This window comes from Lissotriton helveticus, chromosome 8 (genome assembly GCF_964261635.1).
Source record: "Lissotriton helveticus chromosome 8, aLisHel1.1, whole genome shotgun sequence".
Taxonomy (NCBI): domain Eukaryota; kingdom Metazoa; phylum Chordata; class Amphibia; order Caudata; family Salamandridae; genus Lissotriton; species Lissotriton helveticus.
The window spans coordinates 103,846,030-103,872,530 of NC_136069.1; the positions used below are offsets into that span (position 1 = coordinate 103,846,030).

A 26,501-nucleotide genomic window follows, 5' to 3' on the forward strand; every position below is an offset into this window, starting at 1 on the left:
GAGCTTTAACTGCCTGCTTGAAGTCATTGTCTGGCAGGAAAGGTTTCAGCTTCCTCAGTGTGTTTATCTGGAAATGTGCTCCCTTTGTTGCATTGCTGATGTGTTTTTACATATTGAGGTTACTGTCAAGAGTTATTCCCAGTGATTTTGCTGAATCCATGACGGTTGGTTGACCGTTGAGTGCCGTAAGGTGTTTGATCTAGTCTTGCATTATGGGGACTTGGGCGGGTGTAGCGATTAGGAGGAATTCGGTTTTTAGGGCATTCAGTTTGAGATGGTTTTCTGCCAGCCATGTCTGGGTATTCCCAAGCGTTGTGTTGAGCAATTTGATGTCTTCTAGGGTGTGGATCTTAAGGTATAGTTGTGTGATATTGCACTTTCGACGCGTGTAGAATTTCGGTTAGTGGTTCCATGAAAAGATTGAACAATATCGGGGATAGTGAGGACCCTTGTGGGACTCCCCAAGTTACTGCAACGGGTTTGGACAGGGAGTTGTTGACCTTGAATTGTTGTGTCTGGTTTTGAAGGTATGAGGTAAACCAATTTAGCACTGACCCTAATAATCCCATTCTAGGTTTCAGAAGATCTATCAGGTTCTCATGTTTGACCGTAACAAAGGCAGAGGAGAGGTCTAGCAGGATGAGTAGGCAGGTTCCGTTCTGATCAAGGATTTGTAGAGCGTCGTCAATTATGTGTCATGGCTGATTTAGTGCTGTGACCTGCTCGGAAGTCTGATTGGTATTTGTTAAGAAGGTCAAAGTGATCAATATGCCTTGTCTGCTGGAGGTGTACACATTTTTCCAATAGTTTGGCCAAGGTCGGCCGTGGGTTTCCTTAGAATGGGTGATACCTGTCCTGCTTTGAGGATGTCCAGGATGCAACCTTGTTGTAGTGAGCTGTTTATGATCTTGTCCAGAGAGGTAGAAGCAGTGTAAGATTCGATCATTGAGGAGGTTCTTCTTGATGCTATCGGTCTTCTGAGTAAAGAAGGCAGCAAATTCTTCACAATTGGGTTGTGGGAAAGATCAGTTTTGCAGGCGTTGAGGAGCATCCTTAGATTGGGTTTTGATTAATTCAAAACGTTTTTATGGGACGATTTTTTGCTTGGTCTAGTTGGTAGCTTAAGAAGTCTGCTTTAGTGCGCTTGATCTTTCTGTAATATGTATTTCTCTTCTTCCTTAGAATCTTGAGGTGATTGGCAGATGGAACTGATCTCCAATGCGTTCAGAAGTTCTGAGAGATCATCTATCCTCGTTAAGTATTCCATTGTACCAAGGCTTAGAGTCTTTTGTGGAGACTCTCTTTAGTTGAAGAGGGGCTACCTCATTTAGTATCGAGTTCATGGAATTGAGGTTGTGATTGGTGAGGTCATGGACTTGAGAAGTATCTGCAGGGGGCAGAAGTAGGTTGTAGCTAGAAGACGGAAATATGTTAGGGTTGATTTTTTTTTCAGGTCTCTTTTCCATACTTTTGGTCTTGTAGATTGACCAGAGTTAGGTTTCACTGTTTCCTTGATAAAGAAAGTGATAATATAATGGTCTGACCAGTCGCAAGGTTGGATTGACCTAGCTGAATGGAACCTTTTTAAAGATTATATCCAGAATTGAACCTTTATCGTGTGTCGGAATGTTACAAATTTGGGTAAGGAATATTTAAGTAATAATTGGCCTAGAGTTCAGTTCTTGTGTGTGGATTCATTTGCTGACTGAGTGTGTACATCAAATGCTTCATACTGTCCGCTGATACTGCCCTACTGCTCGACCAAGCTACCACTTTGGAGAGTAAGGTTCTATCTAACTTTAGCCTCTGCCAAACCTCTGGAGAGACTCTGACTCTATACACACTGTACCTCACTTTGGTGCAGTATTTATAGAGACAGTTTCTTACAATAGGATGTTTGGTATCAAACATCTCGCATTGATAAAGCCACCCTGATTCCAGTATTGAATCACCAACACATGCGCACAAAGGGCATCTTAAAGGTGTCCCCTGAAAACCTACCAGCCTCTGGTGTGTTCGGTGACTGGTTTCGTCCAGCCGTGCACCTGAGACACTGTTGTGACCTCCTAGAGTGAGACCTTTTTTACTCTCGGGAGACCCAGAACAAAACCCAGTCTTTGAAGATGGTGTCACACCATCTCCCACAGGATGCCCTGCTGATTTGCCTTCCTAGACTGGTAAGCTCCAAACAGTTGCCGCCTTTGAAATGCAAATCTGGCTCCCCTCACAGGAACAGAAGCCAACTCCCTTTGTCCAGAGCCCCTTTGGCACCTGGACAGGTGGGAAAACTGGTCAGGTAGGTGTGCCACACCCAAGTGGGCTAATCTGAGGTGGACACAATTTTTCAAAAGTAGCCATCTTTGTAATGGCATACTTAGAAATTCTGGGACACAGCACAACAATTGGTCCTATATAGGGCGTAGTGACCTCAATGGTCCATTCAGTAGCCCATTGGCTACTACTCAACACTCTCCTAACGCCCTTAAATTCAGTGTTTTGGCGAGCCCTTGGCATTAGAATAGCAGTTCTGTTGTCCTGTACGATGAAAGACGTGAAGAGACGCATCCTTCAAGAACAGAAGATCCAGCAACTGACTTGGCGCCAACCCTGCTTTGCCTGCCTGCTGCCTTTGCCAGTTTCCCCAAAAGTAGACTGTCCTGGAACTGCTGAGTCTCAAAAGCCCAGGAGACCTGCCATCACTTCACAGAGCAACCAAGACCTCCCAAGAAGCAACAGACATGCTTCCCTGCATCCTGCAGGCATCCAAGGGCCCTTGGAAGGACTCATTACCACAGAATCCCCATGCCAGAAGACCCCACTGCACCCTTCGCTCCAAGCCCGAGTTGAAGTGGGCCAACGATGTCTGCGTGATCCTCCAGCCCTCCATAGACCGAGTCCAGTGTGGTGACACCTCTCGTGGACTCCCCGATATCACCTGCAGCCTGTGCACGCAGGCCCCCTCTACCTCAATTGCTCCTGGTAAGAAAAATCCAACGCCTAAGGACGCACCTGCACCCATTGCCCCTGGGCTGTGGAGAAGAGGACCAGCGGTATCCATACGTCCCTGAGCATCGTGAGGCATGAGCCCCCTTGTTGGTTCAGCCTGACTGGTCCCCCAGTAAATGCCTGTTGCCTCTTATTACCGCAACCATTCTCCATAGAATAACATTGGGGATCCAACGCTGTTTTGTACCTCTGCACTCTGCTGCCCTTGTGCCGCTGGTGGTGTGCTGCTGGTGCTGACTTGGACCTTGCCTACCACTCACATTTACTCCTGTAAGTCGTTCGACTATACATGAATGCCGCATTACTTTTCCTCCCATAGGATATTATTGCAGCCTCCAGAAAATAAACTGTCAAATTTTTTAACTCTAAAATATTTCTATTAAAAAGCATACTCACAGGAACAAATTGTTTCTGGTGCCAAAACATATAAAAAGATACTGGTTATTTTTATAAATTAGTGTGGCTCTCCTCCTTGATTTGTGTGCCTCTTCTGCTGACTATTGTGTGTATTTTCAGATGTCTTGCACTCCTCTTTGATAAACCTAAGACTGCTCGACCACATAAGCCACCAGCAGTGCATTGCCATAGCAAGCTCTTGTCCACTCATAAGGGAACCCCTGGATTCTTTACACAATATATTTCATTTTGATATATCATATAAAGCCAGCTTCTTAAAGTCCACTTAGGCAGATTGAGTGGTCTCAGGACTTCAACAACTATATGGTATTGCAAAACACAAGTTCAGGATCCCACCACTGCCACCGATGTGAGGATTAGGGGTGCATTTTATGGAGTATTTGCGTGACTTCACCATGTAATACACTTAGCAACCCCTTTAGAACCAGTAGGTTTTGTTTGCTAAACCTTCAGCTCAACTCTGGGTAGCTGGGGTTCTGAGCAAGAAGGCTTAAACACATCAACTAGTGTAAAGCATTAAACAGTACCCAAAATATTTGAAGAACAACGAGACACTTAAGAAATCTGAAATCAATTTATGAAAAGAGACTCCATCTTTATGTATTTTTAGACACCACAACTAAAAAATCCACTGGAGGGTTTCGAAGCAATAGAATTTACAAGGTATAGTAAATAAAAACATTTCACTCCACTGCAAACCAGCATTGGCAAATTCAACAAATTAGTCACTTTGAAACATTTTGGGCAAAAACTGTTAGTTGTATTGTTGTTGGTTAGATCTACTTAGGAAATGGTCCTGATGCTGAAAGTTGCTCAAAGATGCTGTGAATGTGATGTGGTTAACGGGGGTCATCCTGCGGCTACTCCTTGGTCCATTAATTGGGGGAGGCGGTCCTGGTCACAGGGTAGAAGTCCCTTGGTCCTGGTATTCCACCCGGTATTACGATCACAGCCAAATCCTTCCCTAGGTGGCAACTCATCTTGGGGGTGACCGAGCTGCACTCTGATGACTTTCCCAGGTCCAGCGGACTCTGGTGCACATTTGAGCGTTGGGTCCTTGTCTCTGGTACTGCACAGCAGCTGTTGGTGATGTGAACATTCTCTGCTTCTAACTAGCCCTGTGCTACAGGAGGTCAGCCAACAGACCCTTGGAGTCTCTTGCATCGGCATGCTCCAGAGGCGTCTACTTCATGACAAGACACAGTCTGTTTTTGGCCTTTTCGTCCAGTCCAGTCAAGATCCGAGTCCTGGGTGCTATTTTTATGCTCAGAAAGTGGTAGATGCAGTCCGTAGCCAGTGGACTATGTTCCCTCCCTTCCTATGACCACTACCTGGGGATGCACCATTCTACACACTGCCAACATGGCAGAGACCCTCTCCCTGCATACAGAGCTCCTTAGCCCAACCCAGAGATGTGGCTCCCAAGGGCATTACTCGCCTCTGAAAAAAGTTTGATAATTAGTTTCCCCTTCTCTGTCCGTAGTGCCTGCATTCCTACTTAAATAATGGAACAGCCCATCTTCCTAGTGTTACCCATTTGCCCTTCAAAGGCGACTTCTTTGAAGCTTGACTTTTGGGCCAACACCTGTGTGACTTCCTGCGGGAGGGAGGGAACACCTCTGTCTTGTGCAGGCTTCTATTGTCTCCTTTCCTGGGAGCCATTTGCACGTCTCACTAGAAGGGCAAAATGCTGTGTTTGGGACAGACTGCTTGTGCAACCATTGAGTGTACAGGAGATTAAATTCAACAAAGTGGCAACTTTGTAAAGTTGGATACTGCAATCCTCATTAGTTTCTGCTTGAGATTTCAGTAGGGCTTAATGTAACACATTGTTTGATAACTTCGAGTATTAACTCTGGTAGCACCGTTCAGGAGTTGGCACAGCTGAGGTGTAGGCATGTAACCTTGTACTCGCCAATGGGGTGACCAAGTCCTTCCACATTAAAATCAATGGTTTTGCCTTTTTACAGCCAGAATATGTCAAATATATGTTCTGCCCGTGAAATATGCTGCATCTTGCCGTAAGGCTGGTTAGGCCTCGCATAGGGGTGAATTGCAAATATTGGAGAGGAAGATTTGGCTCTGCCACTGCTTCAAATGGCAAACTCGGGTTAGCTGTTTAAAGCTGCTCTTTCAGTCTGCAGTTGGGAACAGGGAGACTTGTTTTACCTGTGTCATACTCAGGGTATTCTAGCCAATGCTGCAAACTGTGGGGTGACTCTAACTTACATAACCAGGGTCTTACAGATAAATTAGCCTATGTCAGTTGGGTATAGTCTGTAACGTACATGTTTTGAAGTCAGGGCACTGAGGTCTAATTAGCAGGCCTCCGTGCACTCTGAGCCAAAAAAAACAGCCGCATGAGTCCAAAAACGCGGGGGTGACCATACAAAAAGAGGTGTAGTCAAAAAATTACTAGGGGGACGCTCTCTGTGGATCTGCGCTGGCTGGCACGGAAACAGAAACAGACGTCAGCGCACAGGGGCGGCGTTTAAGTAGACACCGCTACAACAGATACGGAGTCGACTGATGCCACCTAGCGACGCGCAGGGTTACTGCTATCAAAAAAAATTCCGGATATAGTGTGAAGCCGGGGGGTAATTCTAAAGGTAAGGAATCTATAACTACATATGTCTCTTACACATACATTGTTACCGAAGGTAAGTAACTTGTTCATCATTGCCGTCCCCTATTATGATTGGAGTACCGCAAGGCTCAACTCTCTCCCCAACTCTATTTAACCTCTACGTGGAACCACTAACTGAAAGACTCTGTCACGCCAACATCTCTTTCCATATGTATGCAGATGACACACAGATTTACATTAAAATTTCGTCACTGGAGGAGATAAAGCCAATGACTGAAGCTCTAAAGTTGACCGTGCAACAGCTTAAACTTAACATGCAAAAAACTGAATTCTTACGAATATACCCTCCTAAAAGTTCAGCTGACAAAAGAATAGACCAAGTCAATCACTGTGCTGAACTGTACCTTGATCATAGTGGACCCAACCAAACCATTCGGAATCACACTGGACAAGAACCTGAACATGCCAACCTACATCAACTCACTGGCCAAAAGCATCTGGTTTCACCTGAGTTACCTTAGAAAGCTGAAACCATTCTTAGAAGCATCCAACCTCAAAATGGCAGTTCAGGCATTAGTCAACTCAAGGAACGAATCTGGAGAGCAAACTCACCGGGGCAACATCGCCTCAGCCGCCGTGAGGAAAACTGCTGCACCTGTCACTCGCAGACCGTGAGGGGAACAGCCCAACTACAACTCCCAGCGGTCCCTGCGCCCTTGCACACCTGAAGCCGCTATAGCGCCTGGAGGCGCATTAAAAGCTGCACTGCCCTCCCACAGCGCGGGAGAGCAATCTCACCATCGCCACAGCCGCCACTGTGAGGGAAACTACTGTACCTGTCACTTGCAGGCCCTGAGGGGAACGGCCCAACTACAACTCCCAGCGGTCCCTGTGCCCTTGCACACCTGAAGCTGCTATCACGCCTGGAGGTGCCATGAAATCTGCACGGCCCTCCAGCCGCGCGGGAAAGCAAACACACCGGGGCACCATCGCCACAGCCACCGTGAGGAAAACGACTGTACCTATCACTCGCAGGCCGTGAGGGGAATGGCTCAACTACAACTCCCAGCGGTCCCTCCGCCCTTGCTCACCTGAAGCCGCTATCGCGCCTGTAGGCGCCATAAAAACTGTACTGACCTCCCGCAGCGCGGGACGCATTACGGGCGTGCCCGGGCCATGGGCTTACCCATCATTGCCAGGAAGGGGCAGGGCAGGGCCACCCCCCTTTCTTCCGTGACCCAGTGGCAGTAGTGGAAAAAAGCCCATGGTGGGAAACAAAAGGTACTGTGACACTGTACAACCCCTTATGAGCCCATAAATCAAGAACAGCTTGAGTATCTGGACAAGTTGACTCTATTTTAAGACCCAAATTTCCCTACTATTACCCCTCCTAATTCCTCTCCCATCACCATAACCGGTCTGCTGCCTATGAACTAAGTTAAACCTGTTTATTTGTGTTTACCTATGTTGGCAGAACTAGCATACAAAAACACTGCTGGCAGTGTAGCTTGCCTTGGCCAATGGGGAAAAGAAAGATATTCGACAAGAGTGGGGTGGGGGGGCGAGGTTGGAGTAAGGCGGGTTGGCAGGGTAAAGAAGTCCAGGAAATCTAAAAAAAAAAACGGCAGGCAGTAATTGTGTAATGGATCCGATAGACACCATAATAAGTGAGTGTGAGGGCACCCTACAGTGCACGCCTATGACGCAAACAAGCAACAAAAAAAAAGAACCCTAGGCAGAGTAAAATAGCAAAACCGCCTATTCCAGATATGTTGCGCAAATCAAAAAACAAAAGACCGGCAACCAACAACGGGGATAGGGAACATGATACTGTGGGCGTACCCACTTTAAACACCGGGCCGACTGCGCCACTGCCAGACACAGAACATATAGACCCTATAATTACATGTACCAACAGATTCCAGCCCTTGTTAGACATAGATAATATAAACAATGGAGGAGGTGAAAGAACTGGGTTGGCACAATCCCCTCCGAGAATAGTAGCCAAAAGTCAAGATGTAGTGTCAGGATCTTGCATGGAATGACAGCATCTAATTCAAATAGTCACCTCACTACGATCTGAAGTAGGGTCATGATAGTGGAGTTATACTCAATGGTTAAATCGCTAGTATTAGATCCAGCCCGAGGAGAGAACAATAGCGTACAGGAAAGGGCTCATACGCTAGGTCCACTTGATGCCTTGACTGCCTCTTCTCAGATCGTTGTGACCATTTCTAACATTGATAGTAATACAGTTAATAATAGCACTGCTGGTAGGACGAACTTTCACCCGGACAAAATAAAGTCTACCATGGAAAAAACACTGCTACAGATGAGTAATCACTTGCCACAATTTGCAGCTAGCAATTAAAACAGCAGCAACGAGGGCACAGTCACTGTTTAGTAGAAAACCCCTTTCTCATTTGAACCAACCAGAGATAGGTAGCCTGGCAGGGCCCAGAGATAAGAATATAACCAACACACACAGCTCTCACAGAATATTTATGGTAAACTTACCAAAATACGACGCACGCAGAGGCACAGAGAATGGGAGTTCCTTAACCAATAAAGCAATTAATTGGATTAGGCATGTTCGAGGATGCCGCTCTATAATAAGGGAAGATATAGTAGCCACCTGAAGGTTAACATCCCCAAACCAGGACTACAACTGTATCGAACTTACCATGAAAAATGATGACCTAGTGAAAAATCTTTTTGCACTGGAGTTTCGCACTACCTCACTAGAGTACGCCTCAATTAAATTCAAACGTTCTCCTCCTAGCAGTAGAATTGATAATCAGTCCAGATATAGGTCACATAGCATGCAGGGGAGCTCCACCCTTGATAATGATTGACTAAGGAAACATTTACCCCTAAATCACCAAGAGTGCTCCACAGCTAGTCCAACTACCGGGGATAGTCTTTTTTTGCCTCACAGCTCTAAATGATGATCAGTCACAACCCCCTATGACTAATCCGGCCCTTTCTACCCAGACAGACCACTCGGTGGAAGTGGATAGCTACCCTCCCTTTATAGATATGGAGCAGATGTCTTCGTGTCCAGCCTTATCCAAGAACTCCATACTGCCGTGGAACATTGCAGGACTGGGCACGAAGATGGGCTCTCGAGTTGGACGCTTTTATAGAGGAATTTGACATCTGCCTCTTCCAAGAAACCTGGGCAGAGCATCCTCTTTTTTGTGTAGGGTATTTAAACTTTCATATCCTGGCAAGCACGGTTACAAAAGGGAGGCCATCAGGGGGTTTGACTATCTGGGTGCGACAAGAACTATAGTTAAACATGCAGGTTCTCCCAACCCAGAGTCATGACATCCAGGCAGTCAGAGTAACTTAAGTGTGACCTAGTGTCACATAGACATATATAATGTCTATGTGAGAGGGACTAGAGGGAAAAAGGCAGGAGTTTTGGCGGCTCTTGACTATCTCCTTGACTCACAACAGGTAGTTTCACACATTATAGTTGCGGGGGATTTTAACATGACCTTCGAGCCCCTAACTAAAGAGGAAGGTGACCTTACTGATGAAGTAGATAACAAGTGGGACATCCCAAAGCTGGAGCTAGACCCCATAAGGAAGTGGTCAGATGTTGTTATCCAAACAAATAATATTTGTAAGGAAAGGGGCTTGCGGGCCGCAAACGGTCGTACACATTCTGATAGTTTTGGGGCTAACACCTTTAGTAATGGCTATAGTGCTTGCAGAATAGACTATGTCCTGATTTTTGGATACATGGTATGCCCTTAGAGACATGGTAGTTAAAACGAGACTCGAGAGCGACCACAACCCCCTGTGTGTGACATTGGATTTGTGCGGACAAAAAATTAAATCCCAAAAAAGAAATGGGCAACTCCCCAAGTGACCTCACTCTATCAAATGATATGAGACGTCTTAAATGGGCAAAAATAGAAATGCCAAATTCGCTAGATAATATTAATAAGACTGGATAGCGCCATAAATACATTTGAAGCTAGTGTAGCAAACCCTGAGGCCCTAGCGCAAACAATAAATATACACAGCAAATTTTTCGCAAATCTACAAGCACACTTTTTTAAGCAGAATAAAAGTAAGATGGTCCCAAAACAGAAAGCTGGGCAGTGGTACAATAAAGAATGTCGAAAGGCACGTTTAGTTTTAGGGTTAGGCCTTAAAGCCGGCAACCCGATAGCAGTTCGCGCCGCTAGGTTTAACTATAGGCGTACCCAGCTGAAAGCAAAGAAAACATTGGATGACCAAAGGTGGCAGGAATTAAAGGAAGCCTGCTCCATGAAGAATTACAAATATTTTTGGGATGTATATAAATGGTACAGCGGAGGACAGGCTCAGCAGTCCCAACACCATGTTTCACAGAATGATTGGGTGAATCATTTTAAACCCCAATATGCTTCAAACCTGGCTGAACATGTGGGTGATATTGATAGAACTCCCTACCAGGATAGGGCCTTTAGTAGGGCCAAAGTAGAAACAGCACTGAGGTCAATAATGATTAGAAAGGCACCCGGGCCAGATGACATCCCTGGGGATGTCTTTCTACATGATCAGGACAGATGGTGCTGATGCATCTTTCTGCTGACCAATGCTATCGCTCAAGGAGCCCCAGTCCCGGACTCCTGGAAAGGAGCAGAAATCATACCTGTTTTTAAGAAGGAGGATAAGTCATGCCCAGGGAACTACAGGCCAATTAGTTTAATTGACTGTATGCAAAAGATAATGGGGAGACTGGTGCTCAACAAAGTACAGGAGTGGATTGATGAGTTTAAGGTCTTATCACCATTGCAAGCAGGGTTCCCCGCTTTTACTAGCACCATAGATCAGGTGTTCAGGTTTGTTTTGATTTACTGGAAGAGTGTGACCCTGGGCAAGGGTAGTTTATGTGCCGCTTTTGATGATCTTAAGTCGCCATTTGAACTCGTAGCCCGCACCAAACTATGGATAATCCTAAAACAACTAAGGATGCCACCTGATTTATTGTCCCTCATTATTAGACTACATGAAGACAACAGTGGCAAAGTCAGATGGGGCAGGCAGGGGGAAGTCATCGAATCATTCTCTGTCGAAAGAGGTGTGCGACAAGGGTGCTTCATGGCCTCGACTCTATTCTCACTTTATATTAATGGAATAGTGAACTACATGAGCTCCAATCCATCTGATGCCCCAGTATTAGCAGGAGAAAAAAATTCCCATACTGATGTTTGCGGACGTCACATTGATTATCTCCAAGACCCCAAATGGCCTCCAGAAGGCCCTAAAAACTTTGAGGAGTTTTGTTTTCAGCGGGGCTTGGAGGTCAATGTGTCGAAAACAATACTTTAACACACATAGGGCCTATAAAGGGGGCATCCAAATGAATAATAGGCCGCTAGATCACGTCAAAGAGTTCACCTATCTAGGGGTTAACATTCAGGACGACGTAAAATGGAATCACCAGATCGACCTGGCATCGCTTAAACACAGGCAATTGTCGGGGGTGCTTCACACGGAACATAATACATCACACACTAAGCCCATCAGCCTGGTACTTGAGATTTATGATATGAAAGTCATCAGCTCAGTCGTTTATGGATCGGAACTCTGGGTGTGCGCGAACCTATCCACGCTCACATCGTCAGAAAATAGGTTCCTGAGGAATATTACCAGAATACCACAAAGTACCCCAACGTGTCCATTACAACACGACCTTGGGAGAAAACCCATTGCAGCTATAGCTAAGCTTCGACCCCTACCGGGCTGGCAAAGACTCTGGACTACACCTGAACTCACAGGATATGCGGTAGGGTTCCAAGATGCAATAAGGGCTGACACTTCACACCACATAAAATGGTTATGGGTGGTTAGAGATCTGTTATCCAGTCTCTGTATGATTTCACTTTGGAATGACCCAATAAACTCCATCTTTCCCTCTAAGAAGATCCTGAAGGATAAATATTGGGTTTGGATCCAGCTAAATACACCTAGAAATAGCGAGCCATCTTCTTTTGCTTGCCTATTTCTAGGACATAAAGTTACACCGAGGCTGGAAACTTACTGGGATCTAATGACAAAACTGCTTGATCGGAAATTGTATTTCCAGTTCAGTGTAGGCACACTGCCAGTAGGAGCACTTACTGCTCGATGGCATAAACCCTGCGATGATGCGTGCCCGCTATGCAAGTCCAACATCGAGTCTATGGCTCTTTTTGTTTGTGCTGGCTATGCCGCTCCACGTCGAGTCTGGTTGTCACCAATTTGTAAGCTTTTGGGCAAAAGAAGGGCTAGTGATGCCGAAAGAATCTTACGGTCGAACACATCAGCAACAATCGTAATAGCCATGGCAATATATATAGGGTGGTCAGGGTCACTAAGGTCTAAAGCCCTACGTTTAGGCGAGGATAAGCAAGGAAGTGATTAATTTCACTAACATAGCTACTAGAGGAGATGTAGGACTAAAACAAGGGTAACAGATGTTAAAAATGGGAAGGAAGGATGTACATTTGAAAATGTTTTAAATTATGTTTTATTGTAACGAAATTGTAATGACATTTTTTAACAATCTTTTAAAAAGTGTACACATCCCATTTCCAGCTTTTATGATATGCTAACGCAGATGTTTTATATGTAGATGTTTTTATTTACTTTGTAAACGCTTTTATGACTTAACTCATCAAATAAAGCAATTGGAATTGGGGGTACAACTCTATTAGTACTGCCCAAGATCTCAACAGCTCCTCAAAAAAGCCGGTCTCAGCGCAGCAGCAAAACTCATAAGAGGTTCTAGAAAAATCAACCACATCTCCGAAACAGCAGAGTTTTAAGATGTTTTCTGAAGGAGGTTTCATTAGTTAGGGTTCTGACTTCAAATTGGAGGGCATTCAACATCCTTGGCACCAGATGGGCGAATGAACTGCCTCCCCACCTAGCTCTTTTGGCTCTGGTTGCCCTGAGGAGCTGTTGCTGGGAAGATCTTAAGTGTCTGGTCGGGGTGTACCTGGACATCAATTGTCTAAGCTTTAGTGGGCCTTTTTTTTATTAGGTCGAAGCACGACCTGCATTCAATGCGTAAGCATTGATTACAGTGTGCTTCGACAACTATTGCTACCCGTTTTTGGGAATGTGGACACGAGAGGGTGCACGAGCGCAGATTTGCTCAGTTTTGACCTCGTGAGCGCGCACGGCGCCGTGTCCCTCTCGTGCCTCATTCCCTTGCGCAAACACTCGACACTCACGCATGCGCACATACACACACTGCATACACACACGCACCTTCCCTTAAACAGACACACGCGCACACAGACAGACAGACGCACGCACAGACACACTCAAACAGACACACACGCGTACACCCCACCCCCACTCACCCCTCCTCTCCCTCAACACACTCACCTGTTCTGGCGGTGCTCGGCGGCGGTTCTGCCTCTCGGGCGGCGATAGCGCTTTGCGGGGCTCTCTCACCACATGAGAGCCCCGCCTTCCCCATGCGCCCGGCCGCTCTTCACCCGGTCCCCCATCTCGGGACCGGGACTGAATCCGGAGACTTCGTGGCTCTCTCTTGCTCTCTCCGCGATGGGGCGGGACTTCCGGTTGGGGCCGCGATGGGATTCGCCGGCTGCCCAACCGCTTCCGGGTCGTCGCAGGCAGCGCGGCGACTCGGCGGGGACTTGTTCACATATTTTTCTTTTTTGTGTCTTCTCCTCGTCGTTGGCCATACAGATGGACGCAAAGCTCAGAGAAAAGGTAAGAAGGCGCCATGATGTGAAACTTACGACTTTTTACTTCAAAGCTTGTGCTATTCAGACCAAGAGACAGAGAGTCACGTGCAGAGCTGAATGTGTCCATGTTTGCCTATCCTGGAAGTTCGTGTCTAATTTGAGCAGCTGCGCGGTACTGCTCTGGGTAACTAGAAGTGGTTTGATATTTTACTAGAGTTGGCAGTCATTCTACATGAACAGTGTATTGTCTTTCTTATCTATACCGTGAATAAACACCATACTTTCTACTGAACCTTAATTAATCAATTAATTAATTAATTTGCCACGCTCATGTAGGGTGCATTTGGTCCAGGGACCCCTTCAGGACAGCACATTTGGTGCATAATATCAATAACATCATATTGCTGGGAAATGGGTGTATTTGGAAGCAGTTTAAATGTGGGAACTGTAATGGGCAAAGGCAGAGGATATTGGGTTTTGTGCGAACAACCATGCCATTAGCCCCTTTTTACTTTTTACTGACTTCCCTGCTTGCTTTTCCGTCGGTGTACTTCACAGTCTGTGAGTCCACTGTATGTTCCATCTGTTTTCTTTGACTGTCCACTGCAGAACATTATGATTTGCTGAGCAGGGGGCACTTAAAATGTACCCCTATCTATTACAGAGTGAGGCAGCTGTCACTCAAACCCAGCTATGAGGAGATTACCAGATGGTGACAGCTCGATCAATAGTTTGAGAACACAGTCTGTTTTAAGGGTAAACCTGTGAGGAGAAGGCCTACTACCCCAGGTAAAATCCACTCAGATCCCTCAAGTGGAGTCCTTCATTCCGCCTGTGAGTCTGTGGTGGGCTTTATAGTGTAACACCCTTATGTGCCTTGTGTTTGGACGCGTGTGGTGTCATGGAGTGGGGGTGTGGGTATCCACTTCCACGGTGTATTGCATGCTGAAAAAAATGGTAGTTATTTGTAATATCAATACATCTAAGTCACGTAAATACAACATATGTTGCATTACAAATGCTATAGGTGTCACATTTGCGAAAGTTATAACTATAGGCATTGTAAATGACAAAGCTATTAATGTAGCTATTTTCAAAACCAACACATAAATAAAAAAATTGTCATTTACAAGACCAATAGCTCAAACTTTCCTAATGCGAGACCTATTGCATTGCAAATGCTTGTTGATGGCCCTATAGGCCATGCAGAGGGACTTAAACTTTATTCTTGTCTCGATAGGCAGCCGGTGTAACTATTTCAGTGAATCTTTAATAGATGCACGTTTGGGAATTTTTTGTAGAAGTCTGGCTGCTGTATTCTGCACCACCTGAAGTCTCTTCGTCACATACAAAGCGTTTCACTCTCAAACACCTTCGTATCTAGCTCTAAAAATTGTGATATCCGGAGGAGGCAGGTTCTCCCGGAGCGCTCTGGATATGGTGCTGAAACTGCCATTTTTCCGGAAGAAGAAAACTTATAACAGAGCTTTCGCAGGTGCTGCACCTAGAATCTGGAATTCACTACCAACACGCATTAGAAGATTCCTGACCACATCTAGATTCAAGAAGGAAGCTAAGATTTTTCTAATGGGCAAATTCCTTCCATAACTTCCTTCAGAGCAAACACCGAACAGTTACTTTGTGATTATCAACCTGTAACACAGCGGGGTCACCTCGATGTAATGACTATAAAGGAGTTGAAACCAGTAAAATGTTAAACACTACCTCTTCCTCTCCACAGAACGTTGAAACAGAGGTAGACACGCAATCCACACACTGGCCCTTTAATTCCGAATGGACTTCGGAGTGGGAGGAGTCTCTTCAGGACACGGAAACCTCATATGCCGGAATGGACGAATCAAGGGTGTGCTTGTTCACCCAGAGCGAGGAAGGAGACGAGGAGGAAGACGGAAGCAGAGCGGAACTAAGGAAGGACGTGTATCCCGAGGACGAGCGGAGAGACGAGAAAGAAGACGGAAGAGGAGCGGTGCAACGGAAGACCGGGTCCGAGGAAGGACAGCCAAAGGACCGAACGGAGGACGGCAAAGAAGGAACGCCAGGAGGCCAACGACACCACGAGCCGCCCAGCCATACACCCGGGGGAGGTGTATGGCTTAACCAGGTGCGTGACAAGCTACGGGGTTGGGTCACTCGTAAACCAATAGCGTCGGACTAAACCCGGGATCCCTTTCTCCCTGGTGGTTTTCCCCTACCCCGAGCACAATAACCCTCACCTCGGCAGTTAGAAACAGAGTGTATCACGTGTGTTTGGTCCCTCACTCCCCTCCCTGTGATCCACAACACAGAACGGATATTGATGCACCGTTTTCTTGCCTTTTGTTTTCCCGGTTCCGGCCACTGAAGAACACCACGGAAGTAGACGGAGACCTTCCTCGGCGGGCACCCGACCGAGGACGGAGAGCCGCCTCCACGGATTCAGGCATCAGGAAAGCAGCAAGGAGCCGTTCTCCCAGACTTGCACGAACCACTAGACAGAAAAGCTCAGATTCACTATATTCGAAAATAAAGCCTAGAACCACTAGAATCAGCGTTTTGCCTATTCTTCCCGCGACTGCTACAGTGGTGGAGAATGCGGGCCTAGGCACCATCTGCGGAGTCAAGATGGAGACAGTTGTAGATCAGTTAGTAAAGGGGCAAGGACGAATTGAGTGGGTGTTAGAACAACATCTAGTATCCGCACAAGCCGACAGAGAAATACTAAGGAAAGCCATTGAAGAGAAACAGCCCTGGGTGGACCCAGTATCGAGGGGTGGAACAACGGAAAGAACCCTAACCCATGGGGCGCCGACCGTGTCTCTACAAAAGTATAGACAGGGAGAAGATCCCGACGCATTTTTGTTAAATTTCGAGAGGGCAGCTAGGGCCTGTGGCTGGCCCGTCGCAAAATGGCCATTCTTTTTGGCACCTCTCTTAGGCGGAGAAGCCCAGGCTGCTTACCAAGTAGCAAATCCAAGAGGAGACAACACCTATGTCGAAATCAAGAAAATAATCCTAGATCATTTGGGGTTAGATCCCGAGGCATATCGCCTAAAATGCAGAAAAGAGAGAGGATCTGTAGGGGAAAATCCCAAAACTTTATTTGTGAGATTAAAAATGGTGGCAGACAAATGGCTAACACCTACCACCAGCACGAAAGAAGAAATACTCGACCGAATATACCTGGAACAATTTCTTGAGGCACTTCCCTATGCAACTCAAAAGTGGCTTCGCCAACATAACAACTTAACAACCACTGAAGCAGTGGAGATGGCCTCATCATTTACCCGGGCTCAACCTAGAAATTTTCCGTTTGAGTTGGAAAGAAAGGGAGCTGTACGAATGGAGAAACCGGTGGCACGAGGAAGAGATACCGCCCGTCCCCGTACATGGAGGAGTGAAAACACGGCAAATACAGGGCCACAATGTTTCGACTGTGGCCAATGGGGACACATTGCCCGGATGTGTCCCAAGAGAAAGAATGAGGAAGAACCAATGGAGGTCGGGTACCTCCCTAGAGCTGTACTGTTTTCCGCAGAGATGGGAGGCTCTTTTAGAGTAAGTGTGAAAGTTAATGGTCATGTATTGTCAGCTTTATTAGATTCGGGCTGCCGACAGTCGGTAATCCAAACTCCCTATGTCAGAACGGGACAATATATTTCACAGGGGTTAGTAAACATCAAATGTGTTCATGGGGACATCCGGCCATACCCTATTGCTGACATTGTAATTGAACAGACCGGGGAGCCCCCGCAAACTGTTAGAGTAGGAGTAATGTCCAACCTACCCGAAGACCTTATAATTGGGACGGATAACCCTAGTTTCCTGAATATGTTCAAAGATAAACTCAAAACAGTCTGCCACACAAGGGAGGAGGGTAACACCCTAATTGACCGTCCGCTTGGACCTAGCCTCCAAGTTAGGTGCTTGACTAGTAACGCGACGCCCCCCACTAAAGGTTCGGCGAAAGCAGCCGGTTATGACCTATACAGTGCATATGACTATGTGGTCCCTGCAAAAGGGAAGTCCCTTGTCAAAACTGACCTGCAAATTGCCGTCCCCCCCGGCTGCTATGGTAGAATTGCTCCACGATCAGGGCTAGCAGCTAAGCATTTTATTGACGTAGGGGCTGGGGTCATTGACGAGGATTATAGAGGGAACGTTATAATCCTCCTGTTTAATTTTGGTACAGAACCCTTCCAAATAAAGAAAGGTGATAGAGTGGCCCAATTGATTTGTGAGTGTATAGCTGAGACTAGGCTAGAAATACTCCACCAGCTGGAAGACACGGAAAGGGGCTCTAATGGTTTTGGCTCTTCCGGCATACGTCCACAGACAGTGACCTCGCTCTTAACACAGGACCCTTGGGTTATGGATAGAGGCTTTAAATTTGCGCAAATCAGTGATCCCACTCTGTTCAACGCGTGGGAACAGGCGCATCAGAGAGCTGAAGACTCAAAAATTTTTCCTGGGTTTATCATTGATGATGACCTATTGTACAGAATAGGTGGCGAGGGGCAGCCCGCCCAACTATTGGTGCCTGCCTCATTCAGGGAGCAGGTCCTTTTCTTTGCTCACAGCCATCTCGTCGCCGGTCACTCCGGCGCCGAGAAAACAACGCAGAATATCCTCAGGCAATTTTTTGGGCCCGGTATTTACAGGGATACCGAATCTTACTGCAGGTCCTGTGAGATTTGCCAGAAGATGAATATGGTTAGACCACAGGCAGTCCCTTTGCAACCGCTACCAGTCATTGGCAAACCTTTTGAGAGGGTCGGCATGGACCTCATCGGACCACTGCCTAAAACTAAAAAGGGGTTCCAACACATTTTGGTTGTGGTTGACTATGCCACGCGGTTCCCCGAGGCTTTTCCGTTGTCTGTGGCCAATTCCAGACAGGTCGGTGACAAAATGATTGAGTTATTTAGTAGGGTTGGTTTTCCGAAGGAGATTTTGACTGACCAGGGCACACCATTTGTGTCAAAATTGATGAAGGAAATTTGTGAGACGTTGAACGTCCACCAGATCCGTACCTCAGTTTACCATCCGCAGACGGACGGACTGGTGGAGCGCTACAACCGGACCCTGAAATCCACCCTTCGTAAAATGATGGAGGTTAGTGGAGAAGATTGGGATAGGATGTTACCGTTAGCACTATACGCCATTAGGGCTCAGAGACAGAGTAGTCTGGGTGTGTCGGCCTTCGAAATGCTTTATGGTCGGCAACCTCGCTCATTGCTGGAAATGACCAGGGATGCCTGGGTTCATGAACAGGCTGAGGAAACGAAGACTACTCTTGAGTACGCCAGGGACCTGAAAGCCAAATTGGGTAAACTAAGGGAGCTGGCGTTGGACCATCTTGAGCTTAATCAGCATAGACAGCAGACTAATTACGATAAAGGAAAAAAATGGAGACACCTTAACATAGGGGACTGGGCTTTGGTTCTCCTGCCGTCATCGTCCCATAAATTCAAGGCTGAGTGGATGGGTCCCTTTAAAGTGGTGGGGGTCATTGGGAGTACTAGTTATAGATTGCAGGTGACACCACGGAAGCAGCAATCCTATCATATAAATTTGCTGAAGAAGTGGTTGGGTCCTCCTCCTACGAACGTCAATGTGGCTACTACTCCAGGATTGGAGGGCTCTACTATTGACATGCTTGTTCATAATGACGAACTAAAGGCCCGACAACAGGTAGAGCTGAAGGGGACTTTGGAACTTTACGGGGATGTTTTTTCCAACAGACCTGGAAGGACCTCCCTGGCGGAACATTGTATTCACACACCACCCAACAAAAAGGTTAGGATTAAACCTTATAGAATCCCCGAAGCCAGAAGAAATGCGATTAAGGCTGAAGTTGACGAAATGCTACGATTGGGGGTGATTCGCCCATCAAAAAGCGATTGGTCGAGTCCCATTGTGATGGTCCCTAAACCTGATGGCAGTAGAAGGTTTTGCATGGATTTTAGGGCTCTTAATGAAATTTCACTCTTCGACGCATATCCCATCCCGAGAGTGGACGAGTTAATTGAGCGACTAGGACAGGCCAAATACATCTCTACCCTAGACTTAACGAAAGGGTTTTGGCAGGTGCCTCTGCGACCCGAAGACATCCCAAAAACGGCTTTCTCAACAGCGGAGGGTCATTTTGAATTCACGGTCCTTCCATTTGGACTTCATGGGGCGCCGGCTACATTTCAGCGCCTTATGAATAATGTTCTCGCGGGGTTGTCGGATTTTACATCGGCTTACCTGGATGACATTGTGATTTACAGTCCAGATTGGCAGTCTCACCTCCGACACCTGTCTGTGGTTTTGCAAGCACTAAGGAAAGCTGGCCTCACTGTCAACGCTAAGAAATGCAAACTAGCTTTTCATAAAGTTAAATACCTTGGTTATGTCTTGGGGCATGGCTTGATCGAACCACAAATTGAGAAGGTCAGGGCCATTGCGGACACTCCATTCCCATCCACAAGACGGGAATTGCGTTCCTTTTTGGGACTAGTGGGTTACTACAGACGATTTATACCACAGTTTGCGGACATTGCGGCCCCTCTCACTGACGCTCTGAAAAACGCTGGACGAGCGTCTTCACCGGTACGTCCCACCGTACCGATGCAGGAGGCATTTAGAGTTCTGAAGTCCGTGATTACTTCCACACCAGTTTTGGTTTCCCCTGATTTCACCCGCCCGTTCTCATTACACACTGATGCTTCGGACTACGGGATTGGAGCAGTGCTCTCCCAAACTGGTCGGGATGGCCTCGATCACCCAATTTTATATGTCAGCCGGAAGTTATTCCCTAGGGAATTAAAATACGCTACTGTCGAGAAAGAATGCCTGGCAATTAAATGGGCCATTGAAAAACTGGCATATTACCTGGAAGGCCGCCGTTTTGAACTGTTCACTGATCACGCTCCCTTGCTCTGGATGGCACGCAATAAGGCTAATAATGCGAGAGTTTTGAGGTGGTTCCTCTCACTGCAACCATACTCCTTTTCTATACATCACCGCAAAGGCTGTGAGAATGTTGGGGCGGACTTCCTATCCCGTCATCCACTCCCCGATCGTGAGTGTCCGGAGGGGGAGGTGTGTAACACAGCGGGGTCACCTCGACGTAATGACTATAAAGGAGTTGAAACCAGTAAAATGTTAAACACTACCTCTTCCTCTCCACAGAACGTTGAAACAGAGGTAGACACGCAATCCACACACTGGCCCTTTAATTCCGAATGGACTTCGGAGTGGGAGGAGTCTCTTCAGGACACGGAAACCTCATATGCCGGAATGGACGAATCAAGGGTGTGCTTGTTCACCCAGAGCGAGGAAGGAGACGAGGAGGAAGACGGAAGCAGAGCGGAACTAAGGAAGGACGTGTATCCCGAGGACGAGCGGAGAGACGAGAAAGAAGACGGAAGAGGAGCGGTGCAACGGAAGACCGGGTCCGAGGAAGGACAGCCAAAGGACCGAACGGAGGACGGCAAAGAAGGAACGCCAGGAGGCCAACGACACCACGAGCCGCCCAGCCATACACCCGGGGGAGGTGTATGGCTTAACCAGGTGCGTGACAAGCTACGGGGTTGGGTCACTCGTAAACCAATAGCGTCGGACTAAACCCGGGATCCCTTTCTCCCTGGTGGTTTTCCCCTACCCCGAGCACAATAGCCCTCACCTCGGCAGTTAGAAACAGAGTGTATCACGTGTGTTTGGTCCCTCACTCCCCTCCCTGTGATCCACAACACAGAACGGATATTGATGCACCGTTTTCTTGCCTTTTGTTTTCCCGGTTCCGGCCACTGAAGAACACCACGGAAGTAGACGGAGACCTTCCTCGGCGGGCACCCGACCGAGGACGGAGAGCCGCCTCCACGGATTCAGGCATCAGGAAAGCAGCAAGGAGCCGTTCTCCCAGACTTGCACGAACCACTAGACAGAAAAGCTCAGATTCACTATATTCGAAAATAAAGCCTAGAACCACTAGAATCAGCGTTTTGCCTATTCTTCCCGCGACTGCTACACAACCGTTCTTTACGGGCTCATAATCCGCTAGCCTCACAAGACTTCTCATTGGGAACTGTACAACCCTCTTTCAGAGAGTATTACCACTGAACTTACCAAGGCTGATGGTGTTGATTGCAGAAATTGTATTACAGTGTAATCCTTCAGGGGCAGGGTTTACTGTATACGCTTAAATACTTTTCTTGCTTTTGAATGTAATGCTTCACTAAGTGTTAGATATCATTGCTCGCTCGTGCCACTACTGAAATCACTATGTCTCTGTGTAACGCTCTGATAACCTAACGGGTCATGTTCGCGCTATATAAAACACTACATAAATACATAAATGTCCCATCCAGTCCCGATGATGTCTGACTCCGACACACAGCTGATCGCCGCCACCTAGTGGTGCACAGTGGTGGTACCGCTTCAAAATTTCCGGGTCATGTCTGATGTTTTGGGAATAATCTAAGGTAAGTAATCTGATGCTAGATAGTCTCTACCAGATACGGCCTTACCAAAGGTAAGTCACTTTTGAGTCTTGGTGGTGGTCCTGGACTACATAGGGCCTCCTTGGTTTAGTGGATACATGAGGAGTAGGATGCAGCACAGTAAGTGATTCGCACAAGCTTGGATACCACACACTGCATTGGCGGGCAGTCAATATCAGTATTGTCCTTCATACTCATGACTGGATTAGATCCGCTGAATTTTCTGCGATGTACTGGCATCACCTTTGATGTCCTTGGTTGTCTCGCCTCTTCGGTAACATTGCTACAGGGCACTCCTGGGGGCTGTTGACCCCTGCAAAGTAATTTCCTTACTAGGCCTGAAAGTTTAGGGCTTATTCCCAGGGGCTAGCGTATAGGCAGCAACAGCCTTCCTAGCCTGTGAAGCAGGGGGCACCGCTGTCCTTTAAGGACCTTGGACATGGAACCGGCAAACAGCATGCAGGGGAGCGAGGGTAACAGCCATTAATTACTCTGCCCCAGTCAACAAATCTCTTTAATTAGTCCTCAGTGGCTTATGCCCAATTGGTAGGGCCAGTATTCAACACTTTCTCCCAGTTTGATAAGTGCGACAGAGGGTCTTGCAAATTGTACAAAAGTGCTACGCCCTACCTTTTCTCTCCTTCACACCCAAAATTCCTCCTGCACTAGAACGAATATCAGAAGTGTGTATGTGCATGCTGCAGGAGGTACATCTGTTGCTCTCTAAAGGTGCCATAGAGAGTACCTTGCTCTAAGAAAGGTAGAGGTTGTTATTCCCGCTAGTTCATTGTCCCTGAAAAAAGGTGAGAACTTCAGGCCTATCTTGGATTTCCAGCGCCTAAACACCTTTATTGCAAAAGGGCAATCTAAAAATAGTCACATTGGCTGAGATCCTTTCTGCCTTGGAACCATGAGATCTCCTCCAGACCAGACTGTCTGATGTTTTGTGATTTGTTCCATCTCCCTCCTTGCAAGGCCTTCCTCTGGGCACAGCTACAGGTTATCTTTTGGCCTCCTCTGCCTCCTTTTGGTTGCCTGATCAGTCTTCCTTATTTAAGTCACCAATGTGATTCCTGAAAGGGCTACAACATGCCCCCCCCCTTACTTAATATGCACTCTCTTTGAACCATTCTGCAGCTTTCCTTTGCAGCTTCTCACCGTTAAATCTGTGTTCCTGGTTGCCCTCACCTCTGCACGGCATGTGAGTGAGCTTTAGGCTCTTTGTGTTTATCCACCTTACACTACCTTCTTCCCAGGCAAACTGGTTCTGCGAACTCCGGCATCGTTTCTGTCAAAAGTTGAAACAACTTTCCACTTTAGTTAAACCATCACTCTGCTGGTGATCTATGCTCCACCTCCTCTCTCTAAGGAAGGGGGAGACTCAATTTCTTGGACCCCAAAAGAGTGCTTAGTTTGTGGATCGATCTTACCAAAGACCACCGTGTGGAAGTCCTACTCTTTGTGGGGTATGCCAGAGCAAAGTAAGGGAAGGCTGTGCAGAAACGTATCATCCCCCACTGGATCGTGCTCTACAATAAGATCTGCTGTGCATTGGCAAAAACAAATCCTACGAAAGGCTTACGAGACCACTCCACCCAGACCATAGCTGCTTCCATGGGGTTGGCATGCAGGATCCCTCTCTTAGACATATGCGAGGTAGCTATATGGGTGCCCCTTCATATGTTAATGAAGCACTATGGTCTGGACAGTCCGGTTTACATGTTGCCCACTCAGTCCTGGAGGACTTTCTGGTTTGAGTCCATCCACAGATCCTCCTCCAAATAGATACTGCTTTGATAATAATTCAAAAGGTGAGGAGCCTTCGGCTAAAGTCTCTATCAGAAGAATACGTTATTTACCTTCAGTAACACTCTTTCTGGTAAAGACCCATCTAGCCACAGATTTCTCACCAATCCTTCCTGTTCTGTGACTCTACTTCTTCATAAGATCCAAATTCTAGGAGTCTGCACATTCATGTCCCAGTTTGCTTTGGGAGTATCACGCCTGGAGAAGTTGACAGTCTCGAAAGCCACTGACAGTGTGCCGGAGTGGCATCTTTATAGGCTGCTCACTTGATTTCTGGAGCAGGACTGGGCAAGTTCAGCACGGCGCCACCTTCCGGCGTGTAGAGGTGCTTTCGTGCAAAGGCAGTACTTAGGATAGAAAATAATTGCAAGTAAACTGCAGGAAATTCAGCCAGAAGGAAATGTTCCCATGCCAAACTAGATTTCTAAAAGGCAAGAATTTGCAACCTTCTAAAAGTTACAATTGTAACTCCTAAAATAAAAATTCATTCTGAGTATTGATTTTTATTTTTAATAATAAGTTCTATGTGGTAAAGACTTGCCTATTTTCTCCACACATAACACTTAACTCATGTTACTCTTTTTAAAGTGTAATTGGCATTTTAAGGTTTAACCCCGATGGAGAAGGGCCTAACTTGAAGCTAACTGACAATAGTTTTTAAGTTGGCAATAAAATTGTATAAGGATTTTACCATTTTAATGTGCTAGGTAGACCACTTTGATATATAGTTGCTTATCAGCTCATGTGGCTCTTTTGCCCAAGATTTGGGTGGCAATTTTTTTTACTGCAGGCTCCCAATTGGAATCTCACGTCCAAGCAGTTGGTATCATTGGTGCATGTTACAGCTGACTTGTGAAAAAAATTAAATATGCCAGTTGAATAGCGAACATGTTTTATGTACCGTGAAATGTCAAGGCCTGTTTGGAGGGCCAATACTGCCCAACAACCATAGTTAGCTATCCAAGTTTGGAAAAAAAAAACAGGGGAGCCAGGGCCAAGAGATTTCTTTTTTTTTTTTAATTTTTTTTTTTATTCCCTCAAATCAACTAAATGATGGGCATGTGACCCAATCTGGCAGAAATGAAGGTGTTTAATGCACAAATAAACCGACTTATGAAATGTTAAAACTGTGACTTATGAACCAGTATTGTGTGTTGCCCGACGATCTACAGCCTTCAGTTATAAAATATGTATTTCAATTGTTAATTATTGTCCTCAGCTGAAATATTTTGTCACCTTGTACATTTTTCAATAAATGTTCCTCGTTTTTCCTAGGCCTTCTGCAAGCGCAAAATTTCTTAACACAACTACCTCAGCAAAGCCAAGCCAACCTCCTGCAGTCTCAGCCAAGCATCACCCTTGCCTCACAGGTTAGACTTTTTTATGGATGTTCTTATCTTTGGGTGAGGGAGATTGAAGAGTTGGAAAAATTGCACAGTATGCAATGAATTAATAATTGGTGCTTGTACTAGCAGACATTTTAATAATAGCAGACTTCATTTATTTGTGCTCTAACTTTAACAATAATGTGTCGTTATCTCCAGACCGATTTAGAGACCTTTTGAATTCTTGAGGTTTGTACTGTGATGAAGGGTCAAGCAAGTGTGTTATGTGATGTTGTACTGTTTTAAATGATCAATGGTTAAGTGAATGGAGTATGACATCAAAACACTCACTTGAAATGTTTTTACAGTCAAGTTCACAATTATAATTGGGGATCCAGAGGGCATTGTTAAGTGGTTTGCTATTTTGTGAATCTTGTTTTTTTTTCTCCCCTTTTCTTTTTAGTTATATGGAAATTTGATTCTTCCCCAGGTTGGCATTGCTCCATTCACTATTTGGTTTGAGTTCTCTTTATTTATTGAAGATTGTATATATATATTCATCCAGTACATTGTTACTCTTATCATTTTAATTGGTTGTGTATGAATATTTGGCCGGTATTCTGCCCCAGGCTTTCCATGGTTGACCGCTTTGTTTGATGTTTTGGGAACAGAATAGTGTCTAACAACGTGTTGGTCATTGTGCCTATATTTTACACATCCAATACTTGTAGCTATACAGTCTTTCATTGTTCTCATCTAAGTATCATCGAGCCAAAGGAAGGAATTGCAATCATCACAGCATCTCGGACATCTTTTCCACTTAAAGAAATCACGGTACCTGCCTCTTTAGTGGGTTTATACTGAGAAATAAAGTAATTTTTGATGCTGTTCGGCTCATCTCCAGTTGTTCCACGTTTTCCTTGCCATTTACTCACTGCAACCATTTGACTTTTGGCGGGCGGTAAGAGCATTGTCAGGTTTTGCACTGATACTTGAATCTTACTGAGGCTGTTTTTTAAATATATATTACTGTGTAATGAAACACAGCCACCTGTATACTAAATATGAATAGAAGTTTGCTTGTATTATAAATCTGATAGCTGAATTTATCATAACTTCTTTGCTCCCCAATTTACGTCTGAAAAAGGGGGTAATGACAAGTCTCTCGATA

At 46.1% G+C, this 26,501-nt stretch overlaps 1 protein-coding gene across 6 annotated transcripts in view; it reads left to right on the plus strand.

The window, feature by feature from the left end:
* Positions 1–26,501, plus strand: part of POU2F1 (POU class 2 homeobox 1) — a 615,583-nt gene that overhangs the window by 367,166 nt on the left and 221,916 nt on the right. For 4 of the 6 annotated variants that reach the window (XM_078656693.1, XM_078656696.1, XM_078656698.1 and 1 more), the window contains 2 exons: positions 25,281–25,375; positions 25,794–25,820. In XM_078656693.1, the coding sequence (XP_078512819.1) occupies positions 25,281–25,375; positions 25,794–25,820 (122 nt within the window). The remainder of the gene's footprint in view (positions 1–25,280; positions 25,376–25,793; positions 25,821–26,501) is intronic. The other 2 variants (XM_078656695.1, XM_078656697.1) reach the window with 1 other exon arrangement.